Source organism: Triplophysa dalaica, chromosome 21 (assembly GCF_015846415.1).
Source record: "Triplophysa dalaica isolate WHDGS20190420 chromosome 21, ASM1584641v1, whole genome shotgun sequence".
Taxonomy (NCBI): Eukaryota; Metazoa; Chordata; class Actinopteri; order Cypriniformes; family Nemacheilidae; genus Triplophysa; species Triplophysa dalaica.
In genome coordinates, this window is record NC_079562.1 from 15,266,744 (window position 1) to 15,280,127 (window position 13,384).

The following is a 13,384-nucleotide window of genomic DNA, read 5'->3' on the forward strand; positions in this document are numbered from 1 at the left end:
TATGAGTTCTCTGTTCTTGTGTTCTTGAATATTGGAAATGGACTTTGACGGTTATTGATGACGTAGAGCGAGGACACAAGACCGCCTATGAGCGGATATTGAGAAACAGCCTCTGTCTCTCATACAGTATATTGTTGAATTCAATTTCTCAGTTGGTTTATTTGTTTTAGTAAGCCAATGATTGACAGATTCAGTTGAAAGTCTGTTCATTTTATTTCAATTCAGTTTTAAAAGATACTGTGTGTTCCAAACTTTAGCTTCATATGTATTTCACTATTTAGCAGTGTTATTCAGTGTTGTAAACCGTGTCAAACTGAATCGTTAAAGATATCATATTTAGGATGCTGTCACATGTTATATTTGCATTGGTCCAAAGAAGCGCTACAATGGTCGGTTGTGTGTTAAAAGGATCTGAAAACTTGTTAAATCTTACTAGAAAGTTGCTTATTTGGTAACACTGGTGTTTAGAGCTTCAACCGTTTTTCAAAAAAAGTCTTACTTGAGCTGCTATCTAAACATTAGTGTCTCAGTGGCTTTGGCAGCTTTGTGTAATTCATGTTAACTCAATGGAAGATTCCTCTTGCGGTCCGTGTAGACTGTGCCATGTTTACATGACTTTAGAGTGCCCTGGAACCACATTCTCTCAGAAATCCCCTTTGATCTATTGTTCAGGAGAACAACTCTGGAAATACAAGTGATGAGGAGTGTGGAAAAGTCATTCATTCATATCTTCACCGGCATCAGCATCCAGAACATAAGACATGCTGCTAAGCAGCTTTGCTGGCATCTTCAGAACGTAATGAGGTATTGGGCATGGACGTTAGATGGTTTGCAGAAGCAGACAGACCCAAACTGTTGACCGGCCTGTGCATTTGGAAAGTGTTTGCTGGCATTTAAAACTCAAACTCATGGCTCCAGCGGCACATAACGAAAACCACAGAAAAAAATCTGTGCCGTTATCCAAAATAGACTGCGCACACCACAAACAAATATCAAGTTTACGGAAATGGATGGACGAAGAATGACAGATTAATGAACAGAGAGATACGTCTTCAGTCAAAAGATAAACTTCTTGAACGAAGATGGAAGATTTCATACCGTGTGCTTCTGGGGGGCCCTGCAGTCAGTCAAACAACTGCTGTTGAGATGAATGATACAGACAATGAGTGCTTTCATGGAAGTTGGTGGATGTGCAGAAGTGAAGGCGTTTAGTGGATGGAAAACAGGACATTTTGAACGCATACTTTGTTTTCAGAGTGAAATAGGCTGTAATTCTTACTTTCGGATGAACGGAAATTCACCATAGTTACTACACACCAACAGTCTGGTTTTTCTTTAGTGAGCAAAACAAATAATTGAAGACATGTGGTTTGTCCATTAAGGTAAAGGAACATTCATGTGCTTTAAACTTACTGTGTATGTAATTAAGCGGCATCTAGTGGTGAGGTTACGAATTGCAACCAACGGCTCACTCTACCACTCTTCCCTCCCTTTCGATGCACTACAGTGGGAGGCACAGAACGAAGATCTGGTCACATTTTCACTTTATTGCCGAAGGAGATAATGTGTTTACGAAACACGCCCTGAAGAGCAGTTTGTCCGTTCAGGGCTACTGTAGAAATAACATGATGAATTCCATCTAAGGGGACCCGAGGTGTATGTAGATAGAAATAACTCATTCTAATATAATAAAAACATAACGCTTCATTATGTAAGGTCTTTAAACACCCGAAGACATAGTTATGTAGCCTTTATTATATTGCATTTCTTGGGGATTTCTCCTGCTAACCTCTAGCTATGCATTTCTTTCCTGTTCTTTTTTTATGGGAACAGAAACACAGTAATAAGGTCTCATTGAAGTTTCCAGACTCATTTGAGGTGTAACATCTCGCCGAAGGTCACCAGTCTCTGTGCGCGACCACTTTCACCTCTCTGCTGATAGATGAGCTAAACACACAGACTCTCGATGACTGACACACACAAAATGTGGTGCTGTTGACAGGTAAGTGTGTGTGTGGTGCTGCTTGATACACACAGTGAGGACAGATGACCATGAAAAGAATCCCGACACACACACTCCTTTATTCTGTAGCTGAACACCTGCTGTAAAATGTATCTGAATACAGTACTGTACCTGTATATAACATGTCATTAAATGGAAAAGGGATGTTTGTGTAGACAAAGTTAGAAGTCGGCGTGACAAAACCCCACTTTAAAGGGATTGTAAACACAAAAAGTGGGTCATAATTGATGCACCCTCATGTTATTCAAAACCAGTCTGTGGAACAGAAAAGAAGATATTTTGAGGAATGTCACAGTGGCTTTGTGTTCATACAATGGAAGACCACAAGGATCAACGCTGATTGGTTCCCAACATTCTTCAAAATATCTTCTTTTTTGTGCTTAAAAAAGAAAGTCACACAGGTTTGACGTGAAGGTGAATAATGGATGAAAGAATTCCCCTTTAAATGTAATTTCACATGGTTCCTAGGATGCTGCTATACAGGTGGTTACTTAGTAACTTGGGTGTGTTTGGAATTGTTAAGCAGTTGTTAGGATGTGCTGGCTGAGTGGTTTCTAGGGTGTTTGCGGTGGTTGTTAGGGCATTAGTTGTCCTTAGTTGACCTAAACCCCCTGCATTGACCAGAGGCAGATGTCACACAGCGCACAACACTGATGTCAGTCAGTGTTTCATTTTCTCACTCTTGTGTGAGAGCCGTCTCATCTGTGCAGTCAGTTAGGTCCCCTGACCCTTTCATCTCATCAGATTGACAGTCTGGGAATCCTGCTCCATTACAGCTGCTTTTGAAAATCTAACAAATAATGAAGAGGTCAAAGGTTAAAGGTCAAATACCGAATCATAGTTACCCCCGTGAAGCACACAAGTGCAGTCTGTGACGTACACTGCTAGGAAAAAGGGTTCTTGATAGAGAGTGTTTCACAAATCATAAAATATTAGTAGTAAATCACTTAAAACTATTAATAAACACAAATGAAAGAAGCCTGTAAGAATATCAGTTCCCAAAACGTTGTTCTTCCAAACATAATGTTCTTCAAAGAAGTCAGATTACAGATTATTTCAATATACAAGTACAAGGTGCGTTGTGATCATGGGGTGTTTAAAAAAGCATTTGGTCGGTTCTTTATGCAAGGCATTGTATATGGCTTTAGAAGAAAGTGACCACGTTTACCTGGACGTCAGCAATCAAATTACTTGCCTTATTCTGAGTAAACCTTCTTATTGGTTCAGATAAAGGAAACATCTCACTCTTAGTCCTGCTTGACCTTAGTGCTGCTTTCGATACTGTAGACCATAAAATACTACTAGATCGTTTACACCATTATATCGGTATTCAGGGACAGGCACTGCAATGGTTCAGATCTTACTTAACAGACCGATATCAATACGTCCATTTAAATGGGAAATCGTCAAATCTTACGCAAGTCAATTATGGATTACCTCAGGGATCGGTTTTAGGACCCTTGCTTTTCTCCATATACATGCTGCCCCTCGGCAACATTATTAGAAAACATGGAATTAGCTTCCACTGTTATGCAGATGATACTCAGCTATATATCTCATCAAGACCAGATGATTCCTTTAAGCTATCCAAACTGGCAGAGTGCATCGAGGACATAAAACATTGGATGACTAGTAATTTCCTCCTTTTAAACTCTAGCAAAACAGAAATATTACTTATAGCACCAAAATTAAGTAAACCGAATATCTCCGATTACAGCCTGCAAATTGAAAGCTGCACTGTTACTCCAACAAATACAGTTAAAGACCTAGGCGTTATATTAGACGGCAACCTGTCATTTAAAAATCACATCTCAAATATCACAAAAACAGCCTTCTTCCACCTTAGAAATGTTGCCAAATTACGAAATAGTTTATGTGTTGCAGACGCAGAAAAGCTTATTCATGCATTTGTGACCTCACGGCTTGACTATTGTAATGCTCTACTTAGTGGTTGTCCTGTATCATCGATAAACAAACTACAGTTAGTTCAGAATGCAGCTGCCAGAGTTCTTACTAGGTCAAGAAAATACGATCACATAACCCCAGTTTTATCATCGCTTCACTGGCTACCCATTAAGTATCGCATTGATTTTAAAATTATTTTAATTACTTACAAAGCCCTGAACGGTTTAGCACCTACTTACTTAACCGAGCTTTTATCACGTTACAACCCATCATGCTCGCTGAGATCTCAAAACTTAGGACTTTTGACAATACCTAGAATAACAAAATCCACCAAAGGTGGACGAGCTTTCTCATACGTAGCACCTAAACTCTGGAATAGCCCTCCTGATACTATTCGAGGGTCAGACACACTCTCCCAATTTAAATCTAGATTAAAGACACATCTTTTCAGCCAAGCTTTCACTTAATGCATAGTTAATGAACAGCAGCTACGCTAATTATTCTCTTTATTCTCTTTCCGCCTCTGCCTCGGGATGCCCATCCCGAGGTAGGAAGAAGTTCCACCATGTCCAGACGACGGATAGATGCCCATCCCCAATTTGAGATTACACCAGATACAGCTGCAGACTGACTGACCATCCCAGCTCCATCTAAGGCAATTCCACCAGCTGCCAAGAGAAATATGACCATCGGACCATCCCAGCTCAGACCACTACATCCCCAACCAAGAGCAAAGACGGACTATTTGTCTTATTAATGCTGAAATTACAATATTTGGTATTAAATGCTAAACTTAAATCACATGTCAGCAGTTTGAGTGCAGCTATGACACGTCAGAGGGGATCTGGCCCTCCCGGTTGAGCCTGGTTTCTCCCGAGGTTTTTTCTCCATTAATCAATCATTGGAGTTTGGGTTCCTCGCCACAGCAGGGCAGTGTTGGCCTGCTCACCGGGAGACTGCATTCATTCATTTATTTATTTATTTAGAAATTAGATGTTATTTATTAGAATGAACTTACTCGTTGTATAAACACCATGCACTGTGCTGTCGTTTAACTTTTCTGTTTTTCCTGTTTGCCCCTGTAAAGCTGCTTTGAAACAATACACATTGTGAAAAGCGCTATATAAATAAACTTGAACTAGTATTACGATTAAGGTGTTTACATGAGTTGCTTTAAGAATATACCTTTCATGTTCCCGTTTAACATGTAACACTACATAGTTCGATTAATGGCATATGTCATTAGGTCCCTAAGTTACGCCGTTTCATGTATCAACAAACAGTTCTTCTTTGCCATTGTACCGCATACAGTTTTTGGTGTTTCATTTATTTTCTAGAATTTTTGGCAACATGCTTGAAGCCATGTTGTTTGTCGTAAAACGAAATTTTGCCGCGAAAGTTCCCGACACGCCCGAAATAGTGTGGTTAAGGCGTGTACATGTCTATACCACACTGCGATAATTCGACTGAAATAGGAGTACTCCACACATCTTAATTCGATTTGTGTTTAATACGATTATGAGTTCAAACGGATTAAGATAATAAAAAACACTGCTTACATGCTCCATTCTTATCAGAGTATTCTCTTAATCCTGTTAATATCAGAATCGTGTTGTCCATGTTAACATGTTCAGAGTGTGAGAATGAAATTCTACATAATTTATTGTAATTTTTAAGATCTAAAGCACCCAGTCCACATTTACTTTTATTTCTGTGTGTGAAGGAAACCTGTGGCATTTTACGAAACTTTTCTTTTTGTGTTCCACAAGGAAAATATAAAACAAACACGTTTAGAATAACAAGAGGGTGATGATGACAGAATTTTTCTTTTTTATGTGAACTACTCCATTAATGACATTGTTTTATATCGGAAAAAATCAACGGAAGGCTGAGACTTTCCACACAGGTCTCAATTTCTCTCAGGCTTGTCTCAGAGGTGGAGGTCTCAGGACATATCTCAGTCTGGTCATCTCATAGGGATAGTTCACCCCAAATAAAGAAAAAAACACATTTTCAGAATTTATTCACCCTCATGTCATTCAAAACCTGTATAGGACTCTTTCGTCTGTGGATCACAAAAGCAGATATTTTGAGAAATGTCTCTGTGTTCATACAACGGAAGTCAATAGGGGCCAATGTTCTTTGGCTATGAACATTCGTCAAAATATCTTCTTTTATGATAAACAGACGAAAGAGTCCTATACAGGTTTGAAATGACATGAGGGTGAACAAATGGGTCTGGTATAATAAGAAATATATAATTATAAACAGGAAGGACCATTTTTAGACCAACAAACTTGGTTTGTTAAAAATAACAACAGTCAAGACTCAAGAATATGGAGATCAAAAGAGAGGAAGAGATGAAATAGAGATTATGAGAAACAATTCAGTAAGGGCAGTCTTGAAAACCCTTCATGTAATGTAATCCGGCCATTACAAAGTGGTCTCTCTATTCGTTCTGAGAGGACCCCTACTTAATGAAGATAAGCGATTGTTCAGAGGAGTGGTGGCCTCAAGCAAACGTGAGGGAACATGGGTCTTGGCCATGAGGGATAGAGACCCAATAAGGGTAGTAAATTTGTCACTTTTGCAGTTGTCGTTACTGGTACTTCTAATCAAATGAAGGTCTTATTTTTTGACAGCTCCCTAAAAACGTAACCAAAAGTACGTAGTTTTTCATATTATCGTTCGACAACAACAAAGTGCCTAAACACTATCAGAAAGTACACTTCGTGTTTTTGGTGTTCGGGTCTATTCTATAATAATCTACAGTGTTCTTCTTGTAAAATGTTTGCCTGAAAAGCTTGCACTATACTGTACATTTATATAAATGTCCCTTGGTTTGCTATTTTGATATTTCCCGACTTGGCCCGCCCATTCACTCTTGGTAGATTGTATACAAACTTGACTTGCTGTCTTTGCAGGGGAGTCGAACCTGAGGCTCGGCTCAAGCTCCACGTTTCCCCACCCTTCGGAACCGCACAGAGGAAGAATAAGAGCAAAGCAGGAGGAAATGGGGAGGAGGAGGGATGCCGGAAGAATTGACCCTGGGGGCGGCGGCGAGACTGCCAATTCAAAACACTCTAATGATGATTGACAGGACTGAATGTGTAGGCTTCTCCCAAACCTAAGTGTAGAACTTCATTTAATTCAGTGTCCACATTTTTTTGGACCTTAAGGGTCCTAAAACACTTCAGGTTGTCCTGTAGAATTCAGGCAATATCCCAAAACCTGCTTCTCCCTGAACATAGCTGAGCAAAACACTATACCAAATACTTTCAACTCTCTCTCTCAACATGTCAGGACAAAATACAGAGTCGCAGTGCATAGACAAGGAAAGTTTAATGCTACAGTTACAAATGCTTTAAAAGTACAAATCATTGTCGTCAATATCGAGCAGTACTTCATTACGAATAATATCCAGTAAATACCTATGATGCATTGCATCCGTACAAGTAAAGGCTCAAAACAGCTCATACAAGTCTTACAAAAAGGCTTTATACAGTATGTATATATGAAGGGTTTGGTTTAAAAATGAGATAACAAAAATCATGTTTTTTATGATGTTATGTTTTTAATGTGTTAGTTAGCTGTATTATTTAAGTTATTATGGCTTAAATCAAAACAAACCAGCTGCAGTTTGATTGATATTAATTGGAATGCACAAAATGTATCTCATTTTGGAAGCAAACTCTTCAGAACTATACTCATACAACATACTGCCAATATTTTGCGAAAATCAAAACAAAGACAACAATTTCAACATTTTCGCTAAGAAAGGGAAATGTTAAGTACCGTTTTGGCTTCAAATTTTGTTTTAGAAATACGTCTATTAGCTGTAAGACAACTGGGCTAAAATTGGCAAGACATTAGTTAAGGTGTCAAGCCCTTGAACATTTGCATAAAAGGTTATTAGTAAGGCCAAACTTTAAGGTTTACTAGGGCACTTTTGTTTCTAACATAAAATCTAAATCCAAATATTTTTGCTGTCCTGAGTTGGTTGACGTTGGTCAATTTTTCACACAATGCTCATTCCCAAACCTCTTCCAAATAAAGAATGTAGCCAGCCGTTATAAGATTAAGAGGTAGCTATGCCCATGTAAGGAAAAAGTGAAATAATGCAAATTATAATGTTTGGAATGACATACTACCATTTCTGTTATATGCATTATACTATGTTTGTGTGAACACCAGGATATCAAAATGTGACACGTAGTATGTTACTTGTTCAAAGGGTTTCATGGTAAAAAATAAAATAAACTTTAAGCAACTTTGATTACAACTATTAAGGATTTGCATTACCAGTTAAATATAGCAAGTAAACTTTTTTCTCAGTTTTACTTTTAACAATAGCATATATTTATGAGTAAACATATCTGTGTATTTACAATAATCCTACACTGTATATACAGTACATAAGTCACACCATGCTGAGATACATACAGCAACATACAATATTCGTCGAGAGAAACACTTCCAACCCACAGCATAAGAAGTTTTACAATTATTCATTTGTGAGCATTGGGAGCGATTTATACTTGAGTTATTTTGTTAACTCAAAGGTAATTCCGAGTGAAAAGAGACGAGACCAAGTGATCACGATTGAAACACTTGACCCCTTTAGAGAAACAGATATTGTTTTGTTCAAAGAAATGAACAGCAAGACCTCTTTTTCAACGCATCGCAACTACAATCCGTATACAACATCACTTTAAAACACACACAAATATACATCGCCATCCTCGTAAACTGTTCAGAATAAGTTGTATATTTCTTAAACGCCACCGTTAAGCATTTAAAGGCAACAATTCATTCACTGAATTGAATTTATACTCATACCATCAACCTGATTTTGATCGATACAGGAATTCATATACAACCAACACAACAGGCATAGCAACACATAACATGAGAAAATATTCTGTACTTTGTTTCCTTTTAGTCTTCACCACATCGAACATTTGTGAAATCAGATAGATAAAGCGAGTGAAATTACTTCAATGAAGCATCAAATTGGTTGTCCTCTCCATTAGAAAAAGGATCTCTGTGTGTTTTATGAGAGCCAGTCTGCTTCAGAATGAAATGTTTCATCTGCACTAGTTATGAATAAATGACAATTAAAATATTTGGGACTGTTAGCATGAACACCAACAAATCCATTATGTTTGTTCCTATTGTATCACTTGATTTCAAACGAAGAATTAAGAAGAACCAAATAAAAAACGATAGCAAGTCTTGTTGAGCATCATTAAGGTTGATAGTCTTCTCATGCATTATAAAACACATGTGGAGAAAAAACTCTTAGCAAACATCTGGGGCTTCCTATTATTTGACTTTTACGTACTTTCCATCAAATGTTTTTTCAAACAATTAACAATTCTGGCAGTCTGGCAGTGAATGGAAACAAACAAAACTATAAAACTTGAGTGAAGTCACACATTCATTTCTTTAATGGAGGTCACTTTTAAACAGATTCCATAGTGTAGAATGTTAAATCTATTATTTAGACCAAGGGTTTTCAAACTTTACCATGCAAGGGACCCCAGAGATGATGAACCTTTCTTGAGGACCCCCTTCCTAAAATACATATTCATCTATGCCCTTTATCCAATATTTTGCATAAAGAGATATTTAGGTGTGTTAAATTAATATTAAGTGTGATTTTGTAAAGACAACATATTAAATGATTGGCTAAATAAGACAAATGATGGATGTATAACGCTTAACAAATGGGCTAGTTGCACAAGATGGCGCCAGAGAGCTTTTGCAACACCAGGGTCGATTTTGGCTTAACGAAGTGCTTAGCAATGTAATGAGGGTCTGGCATATCTCTTATATATTACTTTCTTCTTTTTTTATCTAAAACACCCATACTTTGTCCTAAATCCTCCTTTCCCCATACATTGTTTAACAACCGGAAATGAGTCTGCCGACCCTGGCTTCCAAAAGCTAGCAACTAGCCCATTTCAATTCAAATGTATTTGTACTGTAGCAATTTTCATTACATCTTTGCAAAGAGTACTATACAAACCCCTGTGAGTGTCACTATAAGATAAAAAAATATTCTGGAAAGTATGCAAGAAAGAAGAGATAAACACTTCTTAATGAAACACTTATACTGACTTTTAAAATGAGATTTTCTGGAGACCCCCTATAGAATCGTCTGGAGACCCCAGTTTGAAAACCCCTGATTTAGACCATAGACGTGTAGTGGTGCGTACTGTAGTTTCCTGTAGCTTTTTTCTCTTGTAAACCACAACCGTTCAATAAATCTAATCTGTTTGATTATTTTCCTCCCCTGAGTACTTTTAATGTTGTGATGGAAAGAGGTTTTCAGATTGAGAAGAAAAATGATGATGCACGAATGAAACAATGTACAGAGCGCCGCAGACAATGCGTAGCTTCGAAGAGCTGTAGGTGAATATGCAAAAAGGGTGGAAAAGCATTGATACTGAAGGCACAACAGAGAGTATTTGATGTGAGAGACTTGCTGAAACAAACTGACAATGAATTTCTGATGTAATGCAATGTTAAAAAAATGAAGTATAATGATCGATTTGATGTGAGGTTCATGTAAGCATGAGGATGCAGAGATGTAGTTAACATGCGGATTACTGTTGTGAAGAATATTCAGATCATAATCTCACATCAAATATTTTGTTACATTTAACCACATCTGAAGGTCATGAACCCGTCAAAGGTGGACATTTAAAAATAAAATCAGACTTTTGTATACTTTTAGTTCAGGAAATTCAAATATGTTACGTTTTAAACTGAGTTAAACACTGTCCAATCTCTTTCCAGTTCCAATCTTCTTTGTCTCTTCTTTTAAAACTCTCCTCTCATTAAACAGAATCCCTCCATTGGAACAGTAGTGACCCCCTTCCCACCTGGGTTCTTTACACTGAAGCGCCTCCTAGTGGAAGGATGCTGGAGCTACTCAGTATTCCCGGCCAGACTGGGGGGTGTGGCAGGACTCCAGTGGAAAAACAGGACAGTCAGTCATTGGTTACTGCGGGATGATCGACACTCAGACCCGACTGGTGGGGTGGACGTGGTAGGTGCAGTTCTGTATGTCGTTTTCCTCAGTGACCCCCTCAGTGACCCCCTCAGTACAGACACTATTCTCCCTCCGCAGGGCTGAGAGAAACAGAGAGACATCCTTTCAAAAACTCTATTAAGAACATAATTTTAAAAACAAAAATAAGCCAAATTATTTTAGGTTACTTATTCAATATAGTTTGAAAATATATATAGATATTTAAAGAAATGTTTAAATACTGACAGCTCTCTTCTTCGTCTCCTTCAGGCAGCAGTAGATGCCCGTGGCAGGGACTGGGCAGAGTGGACTGTGTCTGACCCTCCTGACTAGTTCCCAACTGCAGTCTGCGCATGTGACGAACTACCGCTGTTGCATTAAATGCTTGCTGTGTAGGAGAAAACGATTAAGGCTGTTGATTTCAGAGAACATTTCCTACATACAGGACAGTTTGCATTCTAAGGCCGTGTTCACACTTGACTGCTTTTTTTGAAGCTGCTAGCATCTGTTAAACATTATAATCCTTTGGGGTAAAATCCTGAGTGCTTTTTCTGCAGCTCAGAGGGTCTTTTGAGGTTGAAAAATATTTCAACTTTTCGAAAAAAACCCTCCTTTGTCAGGCACCTTTTTCACAGCTAACCAATGAGAGAGACTTCTGTTGCTTCTAGGGATGTAACGATTCACTCAGCTCACGATGCAATTCACGATTCTGATCTCACGATGCGATTTAGTCAGGATTTAGTTTTACAAAATGAGTTAAAACAAATTACAAATGAACAACTTCACTTGCATTGTTTCTTAAATCCTCAAAAAATGCATTGCGATTCAGTTCACACCTCAACTGATTTGAATCGTCACACATTATAATCGATTTTCAACGGCTCATGGTGAATCGTTACATCCCTAGTTGTTTCCATAACAACATGCGAGTAAGGTGATTTGTCGAGAAGGCTCAAGCTCGAAATAATAAAATGGCGGCAGAAACGCCCGTTGGAGCATAGTTTGTATAAATTTACGTTTTTTTAGACTTACATTACGGTGCATATGAAGCCTGTCTCTCTGAGCTGCCTTCCTGCACAAATGCTACCTCAAAACATCGCCAGCTGCTATTTGTAACCGACCCTGCAAGCTATTTTTTTATAAAAAGCGCCATTGTCAATTTTTTCGTCAGATGTGATCACGGCCTAAGGCAGCATTGCATGTTACTTGAAGCAGGCAATCCCAGGATGCATTGCCATGAGCTCAAAAAAAAAAGTTCATGCAATATGTAGAAATATGAAGAAACAGAAATGAATTACAATCTACTTTGTCATAATTATATACACATAGTATAAAAAAGTGAGAGTAATTAAAAATGCATTGTTTTATCCAATATTTGTGCGATTATTTTTATGGCAATTTGAGTACATAATATCAGAAAAAAGTTGCTACCTATATAGGGTGTATAAAATGTCCATGTTTTTAAGTTATGTAATTAGTATGATCCAGCCTTAGAAAAGAGTTGCCTATGTAGGGAGGATGTTGCAAGACAGCTCAAAAGATTTTGGAACAGAGCTTAAAGAGCTTTCTTAAAGTGGTAGTTCACCCCATAATGACAATTCTTTCGTTTACTCATTTTCTTGTCATTTCAAACTTGTATGACTTTCTTTCTTCTGCCGAACACTCAAGATGATATTTGAAGAATAACTGAACATGTCGGTACACCTTGACTTTTCTATTATATGGACATAAAACCAAGTCAATGGACCCCGACATTGTTCGGTTACCAACATGCTTCAAAATATCTTCTTTTATGTTCTGTGGAAGAAAGAAAGTCATGCAGGTTTGAAATGATAAATGGGTGAGTAAATGATGACAATATTTTCATTTTAAGGTGGCGTATCCTTTTAAGGAAAACACTCTCACTAATGTGACCTCATGTTCAGGAATTTACCTTCCACTTGCTTTTGGCGAAGTTCTTCTTGATCTGAGCGCTGACAGATTCATGAATGTTCTTGTCCAACGCGGTGTCTCCAGCGATCCTGAAGTATAAAACAGATACTTTATGTGAGCAGACAATGAAAACATTTGAAAACACAAAATGCTGTTTTAAAGCAACAGTTCAACCTAAACAGAACATTCTGTTTTTATTTATTTACTATCATTGAGTATTATTTAGTATTTTATATCCTGTTGGTATGACAGTTGGTTGTAAAGAGCTGTAATGTGTCCATTATTAAAATCCTCTCTTTTTGTGTTCCATTGTAGAGTCAAATGGATTTGGATCTTCATTAGGATTAGAATTTTCCTGAGCCAGTTGTTGCGAGTCATGCTCACTAAAGATTATATAAAACGTGTTTAATATTTATGACTGGCGGCTGCGATCGATGATATACAGGCAGAAACAATAAGAGAAATGCTGACAACACTCAAAGAAG

At 37.9% G+C, this 13,384-nt stretch overlaps 1 protein-coding gene across 2 annotated transcripts in view; it reads right to left on the bottom strand.

Moving 5' to 3' along the window:
• Nucleotides 1-9,355: 9,355 nt before the first annotated feature.
• The window catches only part of camk1b (calcium/calmodulin-dependent protein kinase Ib), a 41,763-nt gene continuing 37,734 nt past the window's right edge, over nucleotides 9,356-13,384 (bottom strand). For both annotated transcript variants that reach the window (XM_056735106.1, XM_056735105.1), the window contains exons 10-12: nucleotides 12,901-12,988; nucleotides 11,214-11,355; nucleotides 9,356-11,068 (exon numbers count right to left, since the gene is read on the bottom strand). In XM_056735106.1, the coding sequence (XP_056591084.1) occupies nucleotides 10,959-11,068; nucleotides 11,214-11,355; nucleotides 12,901-12,988 (340 nt within the window). In that variant the 3' untranslated portion in view covers nucleotides 9,356-10,958. The remainder of the gene's footprint in view (nucleotides 11,069-11,213; nucleotides 11,356-12,900; nucleotides 12,989-13,384) is intronic.